Below are 18123 nucleotides of genomic sequence, written 5' to 3' on the forward strand. Positions count from 1 at the left end.
ATGAAGCTCGAACCCAGAATCTACTCCGTCTTCTCAATTTACCTAGAACAACACACGCTGCCGCAGCAAGTACAACCTCTTTCGCACTCGACATTCTATATACTGTCTAATTTTTTGGTTGCAAGTTGCAGTAAAATTTAAGCAAACTGTGTTCATGAATGCAGATACAAATTGCAAACTTCCATCGGCAACTAGCGTCGGCAATCGGAGTTGACAATGTTTGGTTACCAATTCCGGTGTAAACGCGGCTTTAGCGTTCAAAGACCGATTAGCCAATTACACTTAACATATTTTGTATTTGATCTGGTAGAAAATAATTATCCTACTTTAAAACTTATACAAAATAAAAAGAAAGTAAAGTTTTTATTGGAAATAAACACAACAGTGCCAAATTAGTACAAATTAAATGTTCACTACTTACATCTTCGGCTCAAGTAAATTACTATGCTTAAAAATTGTATTAGTACGGTATTTTGTTTATTTGTATTTTAATAATAAAATTGAAACATTTCTGCGAAAAGAGTCTATTAAAACCCAGTATAACACTTCAAGAATGGACTAATAAAATATTTTGAACTACCAGAATCACTCTAAACAACAATATATACCTTTAAAACGACGTAAATCATTATCTTTGAATATGAAAGGCCAGATGTTGAGAGTGATTTATCATCAGTTTTAGACATTTAAACAATTATTCAAACTAACCCATAGCAAACTTGAATGGCGAGAAAGCTATATCTAGTACATTTAACACCACAGGTCTATATACCGCCTTATATGTTCCCTCAAAGACATCACTAAAAACTACTTTTTACTCTTCAGTTGAATGGTATCAGATGCTTGGTAAACAGTCAGCAAGCAAAGATTCGCAGCAAACCAGATCTAGCAAACCAAACTTTATCAATATGGTTAGATATCCAATAACGCAACTCTAATGATTATTAAATAAATGCTGAACACAAAATGGGAAAATAATAAACAAAGTAATACATAATATCTTTAAACATGATGGCGAACATTAAATTTAGGGGGTAGGGTACAAGCGGACCCGTTTTTTATATCGAAATTTGGCAAACGATATTACTTAATCATAACCATCGATATAATTAATCGATACTGATTAATTATTTTGAACAATTTACTTAAATAATCTATATCAACAGCTGTAAACACTTTTAAATAATACACATAGGGTAATATTACAATTTTACATAAGTAACATTTGATTATTAAAAAAGGCAGTCATTTTTAGAAAACTACACGACATTGCTTTGAAAGATGATAAGACATGTTTTTCGTGGCTTCAACATGTTGGAATCGTACTGAAAAACCCATTATGTGAAATTTGTGGGAAAGAAACAGCTGTAACTGTGAGAGGAGCAAATATGGTCGTCTTCAGTTTTCCTAATTTTGGTTATAATAATTTGTTTGATCACTCTAAATATTAAATTCATATTTTAATTTAAAACATATGAATGTTATTGAGCACTATAGTTACTTTTATATTAATTGATAGTCTAGGATTTGAGATGCGAATATTAGGTATCGATAATTACATTCTTCGATATAAAAAACCCCACTTTGGAAAACTGCATGAACATAAGTCAAAACCTGCTACTTTGCTAACTAGAAAAAAGTAAAAAGCAGACTTCTTTTCTAATTTTTGTGTTCTTGAAGTTAAAAGAGGTTACTTGACTTGGTTGTGATTGTTTGTATCGAAATGAGTTTCTCATTATTAAGGAATGCCGTTTTCAAATCTATACAAGGTAAATCAAATGTGTGACTGCTGTTTCAATTTTGTCATCTTTAGTTAACGTATATGGAAATTATTAAAATAATTAGGCTACCTATATGAAGATATTTAGAGTAGGCCTAACCCAATTGCCATCAACATAGTACCTCTCTAAGTTTAGTAATCTTATGATGGGGTGATGTTAATAAGTCTACGCTCGTAGTTGAATTGTTATTATTAAACATTTTGGTATGTCACCCAGGTATCAGCTCAGTTAACAGTCAGAGTAGCCAATCAAAATCTGAACGTTATTAACATATTTTGCTCCTCCTCCTGAAAACAAATATAGCCAACATAGTTTTAGAGGGTGGAAATGACAATTAACATGGTTAAAAGGAGGTATGTTGGTATCAATTTACATTAACGTGACCATGGAAAGGTATGTTCATTTTTTTCCCTGAAAACTACAATTTTTCCTGAAAACAATATTGAAGAAAAAATTCGTCGGCAACGAAAATCAAAGGAGCTACGATTTTTTAAAATCCTCTGAAAACTCTGTTTTTGACAGTTTCCTATAACTCCGCGTCTGCTCAAACTCAGTATAGCCAGATTTTAAAAACCGATTATCATACCAACAACGAGAAATTATCGTACTTTCATATAAAATAATCGTACCAAACACATTTAATGATAAAGTATGTTATGTTCGTATAATAAATTGTGTTATAATTAACTTCAGGTTTGTTACTTGTATAAATTTGTAAAAAATCTTTCATGGTACGATAATAACTACCCATCGTGTTTCTTACCGGCACATAAAATCAATGAAATTATCATACCTTTACGATAATTATCATACCTCTGGCAACACTATCCATATTTGACAGTTTGGTAATACTCCGCGCCTTCTCAAATAAAGAAAGGACGCCATTTTGAACTACCGTTGTTCCTCCACATCTATTCTTAACCTCCTAGTTCAGTAGTGGTAATGGCACACCTTTGTGTTGGATGTTCGGTATCTCACGTGAAAGCAATTCGTAAAGACGAGTCTGACTAGTACGTTAATCCTGTCAACAATGCCTGCCCGCTGTGCAGTGCTGCTCACTGCTTGCTCTTTTAGAAAAAAAATTAACTCGAGCTTGCAAAAGTCGAATCCCAGATCACGTGATGCCCCTGCTCCTTAACGCAATAATGTCCGAAAGGCGTAAATATAATACAATAATATACTTTCCCCCCAGTTCATATGCACCTGTGATAATAATACTTGGCTATAAATGCCCAACCCATGAAAAAAAAGTCCATTTTCCATGGTCACGCTAATGTAAATAAATACCGGTATGTTCATAAATAGTTAGATTTGTAATTTTTGTTGTTCTGTAAGTGTGCTCTGTGTCTCGATATCTGTGTACTTCAATGTCATCAGTGGCCAACTGATATCATATCTCTTATTTGAGTGCTCCAGGACTTTGGTCCAGTGCTTCTTTAGATATCGTGTACTGCAGTTCAGAGCGAGGAGTCTGTGTGGTATATTAATAATGGATCATCCACCAACTAGTTCTAGTAATTTTAATCTTTGTGGATTATGTTTGTATGATTGTTTTATAACGCATGTTCAAAGCCTGCATTTCAAACTGAAAGAAATTACTGCAGTTTTAATTGAACCATGGTCTTTAAATGAGTGTGTTTGTTCATCTTGTGAGCATTTTTATTTTGAAACTTTTATGATCTGTTGTGATAGGAAGCTTCGTAAAATAAGATTTTAAATATTGTAATTTTAAAAAATCTGCTCGTGCAGGATTATTTTTTGAAAGGATGCAGCTGGACATCGAGGTTTATGTTGGTTTGCTAACGACTTTTTTATATTAGAAGCCACCGTGACAAAGGTAACTTTTATTGGAGTTTGGAGTGTCAGCACATTCAGTGGTAGACTGGTATTCTCTCTGCCACAAAGTTTATTTCCACCATATTTTGATGGTCTTGTAAAGAAAATTTTTTACACTTTTGGTTAACCCTTACAGTGCCAGAGTCTCATGTAGACTGTGAGGGACATCTAGAGAGTTTCAAGTAGAGTGAAATGTTGGCACTCAAAGTATTAAATCTTGTTTGCATTAATTTAAAATTTTTATTTGTTATCAGCCCCTTAGTATATTAGTGGTGGCTACTATCTCGAGGAATGTTTAATTCCTTCATCAACATGATGACCGGAAGCACTTTGTGTCAACCTGATAACAAAAAATTAATTTGCAGGTCTAAATTAACAAAAATATTGTTCATTTTGTTCAAAATTCTCCCCATTTCAGTAGGCTACTATTGTTCATTTACATATTCAAAGTTAGCGCATTCAATGATGTCATCACAAGGTTGAATTGGGGTCAAAAGATCATGTGACGCCCCACATGGATGTTCAACAAGGAAATATTGCTTCAGGCGAGAAAAGTTCCATTTTTAATATCCTACAACTTTATTTATTTTCACTCCATAAAACCTTATGTCTTTTTCAGGAGGATGATAGTAATAGATAACGAAAAGAAACTTCACAATTACCATTACCCAATTTCGACATATAATAATTGTCTGCAACAAGAATTATAATACATCACAGACAAAAGTAATGTAGCAATAGCATTAAAAATAACAAAACCAACTTTAACCTAGACCTACACACCACAGATACTTTACAATACTTACAGGTTGCCCAGATAACAGTCTCAACCGCTTTTATGAAATGTAGGAAAGGATTCTTAGGAAAGGGTTTCCTTCCAGTACAAAAAATCACTAAGCTGGTCTTAGACTCTACTGGTAGGCTATTCTACTCCTCAACAACTATGACTGCTTGCCAAGAACTTTCAATTTCATATTCATCACCATTTTCAAATTCTCAAAACATGAGTTACTTCTCAATATTTATTGTTTATATTAAACATTATAATAATTTATAAAAAGTGTTTATATTTTAAGAATAAATTGTAATACTGAATTATTCATTAGATAAAACTGGTTGAAACATTCGATAACAACAATCAAATAATGAGTGTAGGCCGCTTATTAAAGTGTACCCCATATGGTAACTATAAGAAGAATGATAGGCTTATGTGGCTGGTGTCATAACTAATATCTATGTTTTCAGGTTTATAACAAGTCTCGGTGTCACATTTGTTGACTGAAGATGACTCCACAGTGGTGCTGAAATATTTCATAATGAAATTTGTTAACATGTGTTGACTCAGTGTGAATGGAAAAATTAGACTTTAGTTATGGAAATCAGGTGCCTGATCATCAGGCGACTGCCACTAGTAGGGATATACAAACGTAAAACCATGTTTACTCTTGCTATATCAGAAAACATCTTAGGGATAGAACCCGACGAGTATTGGGTCAAAATTTCAGGGTGTGTAATTGCAGTTATTTTAGGCTGATTTAAAAAATGTTCTTCATGTGGTTAAAATAGTACTTTATGACAAAATAAATATACCAGTTTACCACTGACTGAATATTATTTATTGTTTATTTATTTATTTTGTTTATTAATATTGTTTATTGATTATTATTTATTATTTTATTGTCCAAGATAACCAAGTCCAATAAAATATATTTAATTTTTGGTTTATAATTTAGGGTAGTCACAAGTATGATATCAATTAATAAATCCATCCACGCATTAAAAAAAACAAACATGGATGGAAATTTTAAAATTACACCATTTACAAACTTTATTTTAGGATTGGACCTAAAATTTTGATCACAACTAATCATCGTGATTGAAATGAGCACAAAAAATACATTCTCACTCTTAAAAACACAATGTTAAAATATAAAACCAATAATTTAAATTCTCTAAACCTTTAACTAGTCACATACCTTGTAATGCTTTTGTATTATCTGGGGGCCACTATTGTTTGGAAGAGTTTTTCATACTATAAACCTAAAAAACTACATTATTAGAAAGAAAATTACTGTGAAAATTACATGTCATTTGGACGAGTAGTTCTTGTTTTCTGCTACCCAATAGGAAGTGTTCTCAGCGAGAAGGAGGCCACTTTTTTTTAGGCCCACAGTGAGAAAAACTTCCAAAAATGGTGGCCTGCAGATAATACCAAAGTACCCAATATAGTCAGAAACACATAGGCTACATCAGTTCATGACATCTTGAGAAAGTATTAAGAACACCATAAAAACTATTACACAAGACTTGCTTGTTGATAATCAAGAACAATGATACATCTATATAATAACTATTAGTCGCAAATAACATTACCAAACACATAATGTGACAAAAAGTAACTTAGGTATTCTCTTCATTCCACTTTCAATAGTAAAATTACTTTAAATTAGCATTCCTTAAAACCGTATAGTTTTGTTTGGAATAAAGTGAAAAACAATCAAGAAAGTAAAAATAATGGTAGTTAATTTCCCTTATACTAACTGATCATAATAGGTTGTACAATAGTTTGTATAAGGATCAGGTTCACTTGTATATAATTGATATACGTTAAGTCTTAAAAATGTTGAGCTAATGATAACTTTTAGAGCACAAGTACGGAGAGAAGCAGGTGTTAGCGAGTGAGTGGTGGTATTTTTCGAACCTATTTTTATAATGAAATTAGGGAATATTAAATAAAATATGATGGTGCCAAGTTAGGTAGGATACATTACAATCAAATTTTGTTTCATAAAATTACCATATATCCAGCAAAAGAAAAACAGGGTAGCAAGTTGTTTTTATTTGACTCAGTGGAAGTATTCCAAGGCCAGATTTTGAGTTTTTTAACAATCATATTTTCCAGAGAAATAATCAAATTTCATAAGAAGAGATTAAATGTATATTCTTTTACATTTTTATGAAATTCACCAACATTGAATTTAGTTTTGAACACAAAATGGCTTTCACTGTTTCACTTTCATATTCCATTTTTCATGACTCCACATACTGTTCATGATGAACACTGTAATATTCAAGAGCCAAGATACCTGTATAAGGCAAGGGATGAGTTCCATTTAATCTTCTTGAAATTTATACTGGTGGTTAGACTGACTTTTTACTATAATTTTAAACACTTTAAACCCATGGTTCACTACTCTTTGGCTTTTTCTTATCCTTGTATTATTTATCCTGGGGGCTTCTGATTTTGTTCAGTTCATAGCCAAACTAACTAAAGTAGTTTCACGAAATAGTTCATCAACATTAAATAATTGTTCTGTACTTATAAGTATAGATTTTAAATCCTATTATTTACGATTTTCGAATTTTCCACCTATAGTGGCCAATTTTAGCTGTATTATTTTTTTATTTATTTACATCACAGCCTATTATTAGTCGTAACTAGTAATATAAATATACAATTTTTATTTACTTTTGTAATGTGTCAACCTGTAGCTTGCTTATTTTGTTTCTAAGTTAGGTGTTCAAGTAAATTAAATTTCCTTGTCTGTCATTAATTTTTACTCATCTGCCGCTTGGGTAAGGTGGTGGTGGTGAGTATGGTGGAGGAAATGAAGGAAAATGGGACAGAACTTGGTGAATTAAATCCATTGACAGTTTCATCCCGGTATAAAGTTATGTGTATAAAAGATTTGTAATCCTCTAATATGCATCCAATACTAAAAATAACCATTAAACATTGTATTTCATAGGTTACGTCAGGACACCATGTGTTCCTCAGGGCTCACAATCTCTCATTATGCGACTGAAACAAACTGAAGCAGCTCCTAAACAAGAGACAAGACGTAAGATTTATTAAGTTTGTTTTATTATTGTGGTTTAAATCAGTTTGAGATTTTTATTAGATATATATATTCAACTTGGTTTCGTATTACAATACAGTACTTTTTCAGAAGTAACCAAATATATGTTAAAACTAAGAATGATCTTTCTGTTATGTATGTATAGCAACTGTGCGCAAGTCATCACTTGATGAAGTAGCTCGTTCTCAGCTCACAGACTTTGGCAAGTATGTGGCAGAGTGTATGCCCAAATACGTACAGAAAGTGCAGATCACAGCCGGGGACGAGCTAGAGGTCCTTATAGCCCCCGAGGGTGTCATACCAGTCCTTCAATTCCTAAAGGATAACCACAATGCACAGTTCACCAACATCGTGGACATTGCTGGCATGGACGTTCCTTCCCGGGCATATAGGTTTGAGGTACAGAACATTTTTATTTCAGAGTAAAGTAGGGTAAAAACTAGCAGGGTGTGGAGTGTAGCATGGAATGTTGGAGAAGAGTGGAGCGTGGTTTGAAATGATAAAAGTGTGCATGGGGCACACAAGGATCATCAAGCGTATGAACATGTAGTATTTTACAAAAAAGTTCTTATATGTATTTTTTTTAAGTGCTAATAGGTAAAAGTCTTATAGAATATTTGTTTTAAATTGTTTCATTGGGTTATTCCATTTCAAATAAATTAGTATGATAAATGTTTATGGTGAGTTTCATAACTGTAAGTTATATTATGTACTGTTCATGTACTCAATAATTTTTTGCAAAAACACTTACAGACAGATAACTTCTAAACTAAGCTAAATAGGACATATATTATCACGTATTCTTTCTTAGAACATGATTACCTGCTGAACAACGTAGTAAAGTTTGTTCAATTGGTTGCTAAATACCCTGTAGAGTTAATAAGAATGAATAAATAAACAGGTCAATGACCATACAAATGCTTTAATTTTATACACATATTCAAAAATATAGTGAAATACTGTTACATTTAATAAATTACAAATAAAAAAACATTTATTATTAATAACTATGATTTGAACACTTGACTGATGTGAATGTTTTTCAGTAGTTTTAGCCTATTTGTCCAGTTTAGCTGTCACAAAGCGTGTTGGTTACAGGTAATCTACAATCTTCTGTCATTGCGTTACAACTCTCGTATACGTGTGAAGACCTACACGGATGAACTGACACCACTAGACTCTTCCTGTGAGGTGTTTAAGGGATCCAACTGGTATGAGCGAGAGATCTGGGATATGTATGGTGTCTTCTTCCAGAACCACCCTGACCTACGGCGGATACTCACTGACTATGGTTTTGAAGGTCACCCCTTCCGCAAGGACTTCCCCCTCTCTGGCTATGTTGAGGTGGATATGTCATTACACTAGGCTAGCTTTAGGTATTAAGTAAAATTAGGAATAATAGCACTCCTTTTTGGGTTATTTTGAAGTTAATAGAACTGTAAGTAGTCTTTTTTTGTAATTTAACTGGGTATCTGACTGTGCCAGTTATGCTTTCATTTGTATAAACGACAATTTAATATTATTTATTTTGCAAATTCTTTGTATGTTTCTTTTTCGAACTCACGGAAGTGTGTAAACTTTCATAGTAATTTAATAGAATTAAAGATATCAAAACAAGTAAAGTGTTGAGGCTTATTAAAGTGTTATTTGAAATGTATGTAATTGTACTAAGAAATTATCAACTATTCAGGTATACAGAGTGTTAGAGAAGGAAACAACATTGAAATGAGAAAACTAAATTTATATGGTTGGATAGTGCTGCGTTCATTTCATATATTCTAGTCGAGGTAACATTGTTCACATTTAAGCAGAGATCAGGTCTGACCGGCGACCACTACCGCTCTACTGTACAACAAAGTGGAGTTGGAGTTAGGGCGGCCAAGGCTGTCATCAATGATGATAATCTTGAAAATGTGAATTATGCATGAATTTCAGGCTCCGAATAAACATTGTGAATTATCGTGAATTTTTATAATGTCCCTGGAATTTTTACTAGGCATGGATCAATTCAAATACTTGATATCACAGCTTTTTCACTTGATTCTGATACCAACAGAAGTGTTTAAAATACGCTTCAAAAATTACGATTCCACAGTATTACAATTATGTTTGGAAGCTGAATCTTGAATCCAAATACGTCTATTTATGGATGACAGCTGCACAGCAGTACGCTAATTACTGATTGCTAAAACATGTTATTGTAGATCTTTGTCTATAAAAACTATGTAGAAACATACAATAACAAAATAACTTTCAGATGTATAAATAAATTTAATTGGAAGTTTATATTTTATATGTCTGTATTTGTCAATGGCAGTGTGTCTACTGGTTCTATGCATGGAGGTTAGCTGCTCGGCAGTAGACATACGGTCGCTAATTTGTATTTGATCTATATGCCTTACTTTGTTTAGTTGTACATAAATGGATTTTCTATAAATAGCCTATATATCCGTACATTTGTACGTAAATGAAATATATTCTGGAAGCTCATTTTATAAGTTACCATTCCTGTTATTTAAAAGGAGGAGGTAGAGGATATGACTTGCAGTTTTAAAAATATATTAATTTCCCTGAATCTTTGAACTAGCATGGCATTCTTAGGCTTGTATTTTCACATAAGGTCAAAGTTAAAAGCAAATTACAGATGAAAGTATTTGGTTTATTTGTATTGAACCGACCTTGTGCACCGGCAAAATCGTTGTCTCGTGCCGAAAGTTTGTGCACCGCAGACCTCACACCCACAATGCTCTCACTGCAGTCTGCACTACAGTAGCGTTGTATTGGTAATTATTCCAAATTGGATACCTTTATTTTCCAAACATCACAAGAAGGAAAGTTACTTGGTATACACAATTTTATGTCGACACATTTAAAGAAAGAGATAAACCTAAGGAGCTTAAAATAAGTGGTAGTGATGAATTGTCACTGAATTTATTGCATAATGCTAGCAACAAAATTTGCTAGACCATCTCAGCTTTATGGCATTTCCTGCAATACAGCTGGTGATGGTAAACCTTCATCGCCTTTCCACTCGGCGTAAGGGTGAAATATAGTATTTCAGTTGTTTATTTGGTTTGAAAATGGACCAGAGAATCAGAAATTTTTACTGGGAAAACCATTAATTTGAAGTTTTCCACTTCTTTGTTAAATATCAGAAAACATCAATAAAAGTTATAATTGTGAATTAAAGGTAAGATCCAATAAATATTTTGTAAATCTAATTTTTAATTAATACAAGTGTTTCTCAATAACTTTCTACTATGGTGTTGCAGGTGAGGTATGATGATGAAAAGAAGCGGGTCGTGGTGGAGCCCTTGGAATTGGCCCAGGAGTTCCGCAAGTTTGAGCTATCTAGTCCGTGGGAGCAGTTTCCCAACTTTCGGGATGTCCCATCTGTACAGGATGTCCCACTCAAGGAGGCAGAGAAGAAGTAAATGATATTTGTTGTCCAATGTAATATTATTGTAGTGTAAATTATTGTCACAATAAAATGTTAAATTTATTTGTTTTAAAGGTTGGTTTAAATTTTTTATCTTGTGAGTTTAAAATACAAAATAAACATTTTTATTGCATGGTTTTCAGAAACTTATTAACAAGTACATGTGGACTGAATATGGGGATTTATGATTAGATTTGTTACTATCTTAGATTATTCTGAGCTGTTCATAAATAGTAAATAGTGACATTCCAGTGGCTAGAACACTAAAAGTTCTTCAGGTGGAATTTGAACCACAGAAATATTGGTCACATTGTGTTGAGTAACTGACTGCTGACTTAATTTTTAACACTTTAACCATAAATATGTACAATATCAAAGGTTCTAAATGGTCTCCCACATAGTCAGTACACCTCAGATATAGAAAGAATTATGTGAGTAGACAGGGCAGAAGCTGGTGGTTAAAATGGTACATGATAACACCTAATTAGTAATTGTTTGCACTGTAACAAACGAGTTTGGTAAAATTTACAAAAAATTCAATTTTATTGTGATTTGGTTGATTGAACTAATGAAACACACTAAATATAAACAATTTTTTATAACACGATCAAACTCATTAGAAGGCTCTACCATTCACTAAATTCAAACTACACCACTGTAATAATAATAAAACAAAAAGTCAACCAGTACCATGTTTGTTTACTCAAACCATAGAGTATACTGTAGAAGCATGTGTCAGACATCTAAAAATAAAATACAAAATAAAACACCGATTGGTAGTTTTACCGAAATTTAACATTGACGACAATTCAATTATGTAACTGGTTAAAAAAGTCCAATAATATAGTATCATACCTGGATTCACATTGTTTATCTGGGGTTAATACATATTTAAATGCATAGTAAATGTTCTTTTGTTTCATTTTAATACATAAACTACGTTATTTGAGCTTATAATAATGTTTAAAAAAATATTTAATAGCATGTGTCGTCATCACAGTAAATGTATGGGTGTTTTTGTACCACATTGGCTATTACGACACTGTACCGTAATAAGTGGTCGATGGGTTAACTGTTTAACAATTTTTTATTGTTTGTCTATATTTACACTGAACTACATATTTACACAGATAAATGTATGTGTGACATACAAGATATTGTCTGATAGACATGAATGTGATGCCATTTTGCTGACTTAGTTAAAGCAGCAGACCTTGTTGACAAAGGATGAAATGAAACAAAAAATATGAAAACAGTTGCAAACAATTAAGGTACTTGAGCATTCTACTGTTTAACACATTCACGACGACGTGCGCCACGTGTGGTACACTGCGATCTTCTCATGAGCGCGTCGTGTACCACACGTTGCGCACGGCCCACATTACAGCAGCGCGTCGTGTACCACCCATGGTACACGAACAATACATTTTCAAATGGCTCTCTGAAACTAACGTTTGCCTAGAAGGTTCTACATTTCTGTCTACGCCGTCTATAAAACTCATAATATTTTTCATTCAACGCAAACTCGTTTTTCCCAAAATTGGTGTAAAAAATTATATAGTATCTGAATAGTTGTTTGCCGTGTTTGTGATAGCTAATAAGCCTATCAGCAAAGATGAACCTGTAAACCTTTATGTTTTTAAACTTAATATATGTTCATACATTTAGAGTAGTTATTACGGGTAGATAAAAAAAGTTGCTCACGTTATAAGTTTAATCACCATAAAGTGACAAGTCTAACCTAACAAATACTTCGTAAATTTAAATAAAGTAATGAAAATAACTAAGTATTAAAAAAAACTCTAAATCTACATGACATTTTTCGTCTAATGTTTGTTATTGAAACAGTCCAAACACATAGCTGGATTATCTGTGCAGTCTTTGCAGAAAGTTGTAACTCTCTTGCAACGTTTTCTGGCTTCTGTTGTTCCATGACAGGCAACTAGAGACTCATAGCAAGGTAAACATTGTTTTCTTGATTGCTTATCCAGGCCATCTCTCTTAACTAATTCGTGTTTTTGGGTAGGTAATCGTCTTGCTGAAAAAAGCACATTAAATGTTGAAAAAATGGTTAAAGTCAAATGTTCAAGAAGCTTATAATTAAAATTGTTTGTACAGACTTTGAGGCCTAATTTACGTGCAAACTATTTGTTCTGTTTCCTAAAACAATACCGATTCAGATTATATCATTTAAATGAAATACACTAGTTATAAATAAGATTACCTGAAATCGGAGGTGTTGAGAGTTGGTTAGAAGCAGGATTACAGTTACCGTTTTCCTCTACAAGCTTTCTTGCCAAAACAGATCGGAATTTTAGCATATCCCATTTAGCTTTCTTTTCCCTAACAATGTTGAATACCACAAAGGCGTTCACAACACATGTACCCAGCAATAACTCTAGTGCAACCTTCTTGTACCATTTAGACGTTTTTCTCAATGGGCTATAATAAGAACTCATTTGGTCTGATACGTCTACGCCCTTTTTAGCATCATTGTAAGCTAAAACACAGCTAGGTTTCATGATTGCCTCGTTATTTCTATTGGTTTTTTTTACTGGGCAATAAGTTGTCCCCATCCTCAGGTCGAGTACTTATCAAGTTTACTCGCCTTTTGTCAACCCAGCTGATTACTTTTACACCTTGTTTGTTCTCCTGTGCATACACTTCACCCTTTTTCAATTTCTTGCTTATAACAGTCTTCGGATTAGACTTCAAATCCTTTCTCAAGGTACCACAAAGGTAAGTTTTTCTTTTAAGCAAGGCCTCAGCTAACTCAACGCTGTTGTAATAATTATCAGCGTACAGCAAACGGCCGTGGCCTAAGAAATATGAATAAGATGCAGCATTATTTTTTGTTTGTGGCCTTTTCCAGATGTAATGTCACCTTTACCTACATATATTTTGAACTTGCAGGTATGGCCATCAGGAGAACAAAGCTTGTGTATTTTTACACCATGTTTATGCGATTTGTCCAGCAAGTACTGCCGGAAATTAAGCCTGCCTCTCCACGGGACCATGGTCTCTATAACTACAGTTTCACCTGGAATCCCGACAGCTTTGAATCTATAATTTAACATGACCTGCAGTTTTTGTAGCTTTTTCATCCTTGGTTCTTCGCCTACTGCTTCTTCATTATTATGAACATGAAGATATCGAAGAAGCATTTCAAACCGCTCTCTCTTCATAGCCTGTTTTATGAAGTCATTTTTAAACATGGTGTCATTTGACCAGTAAAACCTTATTTGAGGCAAAGGGCACATCCCCATCACAATCAAAATCCCTAGAAATTGTTTTATTTCTCCATTAGTACAGTCAATCCACTGCCTCATAAAAGACCTCTGTTTGGGGATATTGTTTGAAATATCTTGCTGGGCATATCGGTTTGTTTCTTCTACAATGAGGTTAATAATATCGTCTGGTAAAAACTGCTCTAATACTGTTACAGGATTTGATATGTCAAAATCATACACTAACCCTTTATTGTCAGTATAGGGAAATTGTCTGACAGTACTCTTTATGTCATCCCATTCATTACCATCGTCATCATTACCGGTACCTGTTTCAGTTTCACCATTTGGCCCATCATCAGTTCGGGCACATCGCCATTGGCGGTTTCATTATTTTGCTGATAAGGTTCTTCCAATTCTGATCTTGTATTATTTTCATAAATATTTACACCTAAGCTTATATTTTGTGAGAAATAAAGAACTGCATTCTGAAGGCTTACGTCATCTGAAGTAACAATTACGTTTTCTTCAATATTTAATGCATGACTTACTTCATTTGCATCAAGTTCCTCATCATTACCGTCTGCATTTGAATCCTCACTGTCTGCTCCAGATGGTAAGTATTCGCTCCCCGACACAGAAAAATCAGTAAGTTCACAATCACTGTGGCCTTCAAGAGCATCATCGATCTCTTGTTCGTCCATTTTATTACAATTTCACTACGAAACACCACAAACTAACTTTCAATTCAACATACACCCAGTCACTAGCAGTGTTAACCTACAAATTAACGAACCAGACTGACAGAAGAAAAACGAAAGCGCGCCAAACGATGCTCGCTAAATGTCTAGCTAGACATAGGCTAGAAGTAACACATGTACCACGTGTGGTACACGACGCGGTGGATCAATGTCTCATTAGTTCAGCGCGTCGTGTATCACACATGGTACACGTACATATATGTATAAAAGTTCATCAAAAGATTGTTTAAGTTACATTTTGATAGTTTTGCACATATTTTATAACTGCTGTCTAGTGATTTAAGCAAAAAACAACATACGCATTTCTGACAGATTTTACTGATATCAACACGCCACTTAATTACGAAGGTAGTTATCACCTACGTCGTGAATATGTTAAATAACAAACTACATTGGAAATCTGATAGATAAGTATGTTTTTCTAGCTGATATTGATTTGGAAAAATGATTTAGCAATGTCGGATCTCACCTGATAAAGGATTAAATGTGTACAGCAAACCAAACTTAGAGAAACCAAAACAGTGTTAGATGAGAAATGGTGAACAAGGTACTAGCTAGCACACATATGCAGGGAATACCAACTGCAGTGCCATGGGATCAGTACAATAAAATGGCATTTACTTTCCGAATACACCTCATATTAACCCCAATAAATTTGTTGTCTTGTGTGTTTTTAATGATTGAAACTATCTTTTAAAAAAATACAAAAAATGTTATTGGTGCATTTTAATAAAGCATGAAAGTAATGTGTAGTTGGTGATAACCACCCTGTTGATACATTGTTAAAGTATTTCAACCTTGATGAAGATAAAATATGAAAATGATCAACAAGTATCTTGTATCAATCATCAAAAGCTTAGATTGTTTACAGAGTAGCAGTTTTGACGTTTGAGCCAAATGTGACTGTGTTTGATAACAACTTTGTTTGGAGAAACTGTGTCCCTCGCCAGCAAAGATACACTGCGAAACATTGTGGTTAAATATTGCCTCTTATCATAAATCCAAATATGCTTTGGTAAAAAAAGAATGAAGCTGCGGTCTGCCATGGTAGGTGACATGAAGTGTGGTGCTTTATATCTGGTGACATATATACAAACAGGCATGACAAACAAGCAGATGCCAATTCATCTGTCAGTTGTGCGTGTGCATTACAGTCGAGTGTAAAAATACAGTGGTGCTGTGCCAAGCGATGGTGTATTGATTGTCTTACTACGTTGTGTTTGTATTTAGAGTTTAGTTACAGTATCTAAAATATAGGCAGGGAAATAATGTTTCAGTTGTTGATTTTGAATTACAAATTACACATCCCAAGAAGAAACAACAAATAGTTAAATACAATGTTGTATAGTTCTGAAATATGTTATAGTATTATATTAATAAATCACGTTTTACTTTGGAGTTTTGAAAATGTCTATTATATTACAATCTTTAGAATAATATAAATTAGGGGAGGAAAGTGGTATTGTTACGTAGTTTTTGACGGGTTAGTGTTAACATTACGAGTCTGTTACAAAGGGGATTGAGAGGTCTGGACAGTCTGATTTTATTGTTACATAGTTAAAAGACAGCCCTTAACAAAACATTCTTTATCTCATGCTGGAAACTATACATAACCATAATAACTAACCATAAATAACTATACTTTTTATCTCAAAGCAGTTTAACACATTCGCTACCGAGCGTCTACTATAATTGACACTAAACTGTTGCTAACTGAGTGGTCCCACAGATATGTCTTCCACCAGTGACTGGCATGTTTAGCCAATTTTTTCCCACAGATAAACATTTCCCATCAATTTTGGTCTAAAAAAGTAAATATCCATGAATTGGTTAAGAAAAAAATCATTTTTACCTATATTATAACTTCTTTTATGTTAACTAGGTGATGTTGGTCTATAGCCTTACCCATAATCAAACAAGATCGTAAATAAAAAATTGTAAATTCAACAGGTTAATTGTCAACTCTATAAATTAAGTTTTAGCGGTGAGTGCCAAATTTTTTGTATGTAAATTTTTGCAACTTTGGGGGTTTTTCCTCTTTTTGAGAACTAATAACTACAATTTGATGATTTATTTATAAATATGTTTATAAAGCGTTGTGTACTTTAGCCTGACATTACTATTTGCATATAAAAGTGGTGGAGTATACTTTTTTGTGGACAGTATACCAGTGCTCAAGAGGAAGATCGCCGGTCTGCAGGAGTTATCTGCCTAGGAGTTGCACAATGAGGGAAGACACTTGTTCTTACACTTTACCTGTACGTCTCTCATTGCTGTTATTTATATATTGTGTCTTGTTAATTCTTGTCTATTCTTGTTTATTCATGGTTTTATTCTCATTGTTTCGTGCTAATTTATTGCTGTTATTGTTCGTTGTTTTCCATAGTTCAAATCACGGCACACTAATAATTAATTACGTTATTGTCATTCATAGTTTATATCCGTTTCGTCACTTAAATAGTTTATTAATCGTTATTGCTCTATTTTTCACTGTGGTTGTTTACTTTCATTGCTTAATTATTGTTCAAAACTGTAAAAATGGAGATGTCCGTTGAAATGTAAAATAAATAAATAAATAAAAATTGTCTTAAAATACGTACCTGTTGGGTCGGGCAACTATACACGACGCCTTATAGTAAGAAAATTTAGTTTTTTTTTGTTGGCATCCCAAATATCTCATATGGCTGCTAAAGATGCATTAGCTGTCCTGTCATGTGACTATTTCACAACGAGAAAGTTGTTAGTCATTCTCCAAACTATTATCCCTCCATTTTAAGGGTTCCTCACATTGTGTTTCTTTTTGCTAAGTGATATTACGCTGATTTTACGTAGTGCTAGTTACTTAGTAAAAAGTAGTGATCAACTGTGTTCATCTGAAATTGATTGAATGATAGATAATACTTCGTCACCGGGTGATTTATATGTGGGAATAAGTGACTATGGTAGTGTAGAGTCAATGATAGTTAGTGATATACCCGAGGATAGTGACAGCGATCCCGACTTATTCCTGGTATGGTCTCTGAAGACTACACTGACATTAACGATGTTATCAAAGAATCAGTGATCTGAACTCTAGTGATGCTAATAACGCTACAAACAACACATCTTATAGTAGTAATGCTACAATTACTGATGTGGGCTGGGACATATTTGAGGGTAAGCAAAAACGTTTTCACTTTAATCAGACAATTGGAAGATTTTTTTGTACAAAGCTTTAGT

The 18123-nt window shown here is 33.4% G+C and overlaps 1 protein-coding gene across 1 annotated transcript; it reads left to right on the forward strand.

Annotated features, from left to right (window-relative positions):
* Positions 1-1621: 1621 nt before the first annotated feature.
* On the forward strand, positions 1622-10990 carry LOC124370650 (NADH dehydrogenase [ubiquinone] iron-sulfur protein 3, mitochondrial). The gene is made up of 5 exons (XM_046828940.1): positions 1622-1769; positions 7367-7459; positions 7623-7876; positions 8576-8821; positions 10750-10990. The coding sequence occupies exons 1-5, from the start codon at positions 1724-1726 to the stop codon at positions 10909-10911; spliced, it is 801 nt and encodes a 266-aa protein (XP_046684896.1). The 5' UTR covers positions 1622-1723; the 3' UTR covers positions 10912-10990.
* The last annotated feature ends 7133 nt before the right edge of the window (positions 10991-18123 follow it).

This window comes from Homalodisca vitripennis, chromosome 1, assembly GCF_021130785.1.
Source record: "Homalodisca vitripennis isolate AUS2020 chromosome 1, UT_GWSS_2.1, whole genome shotgun sequence".
In the NCBI taxonomy this organism is placed as follows: Eukaryota; Metazoa; Arthropoda; class Insecta; order Hemiptera; family Cicadellidae; genus Homalodisca; species Homalodisca vitripennis.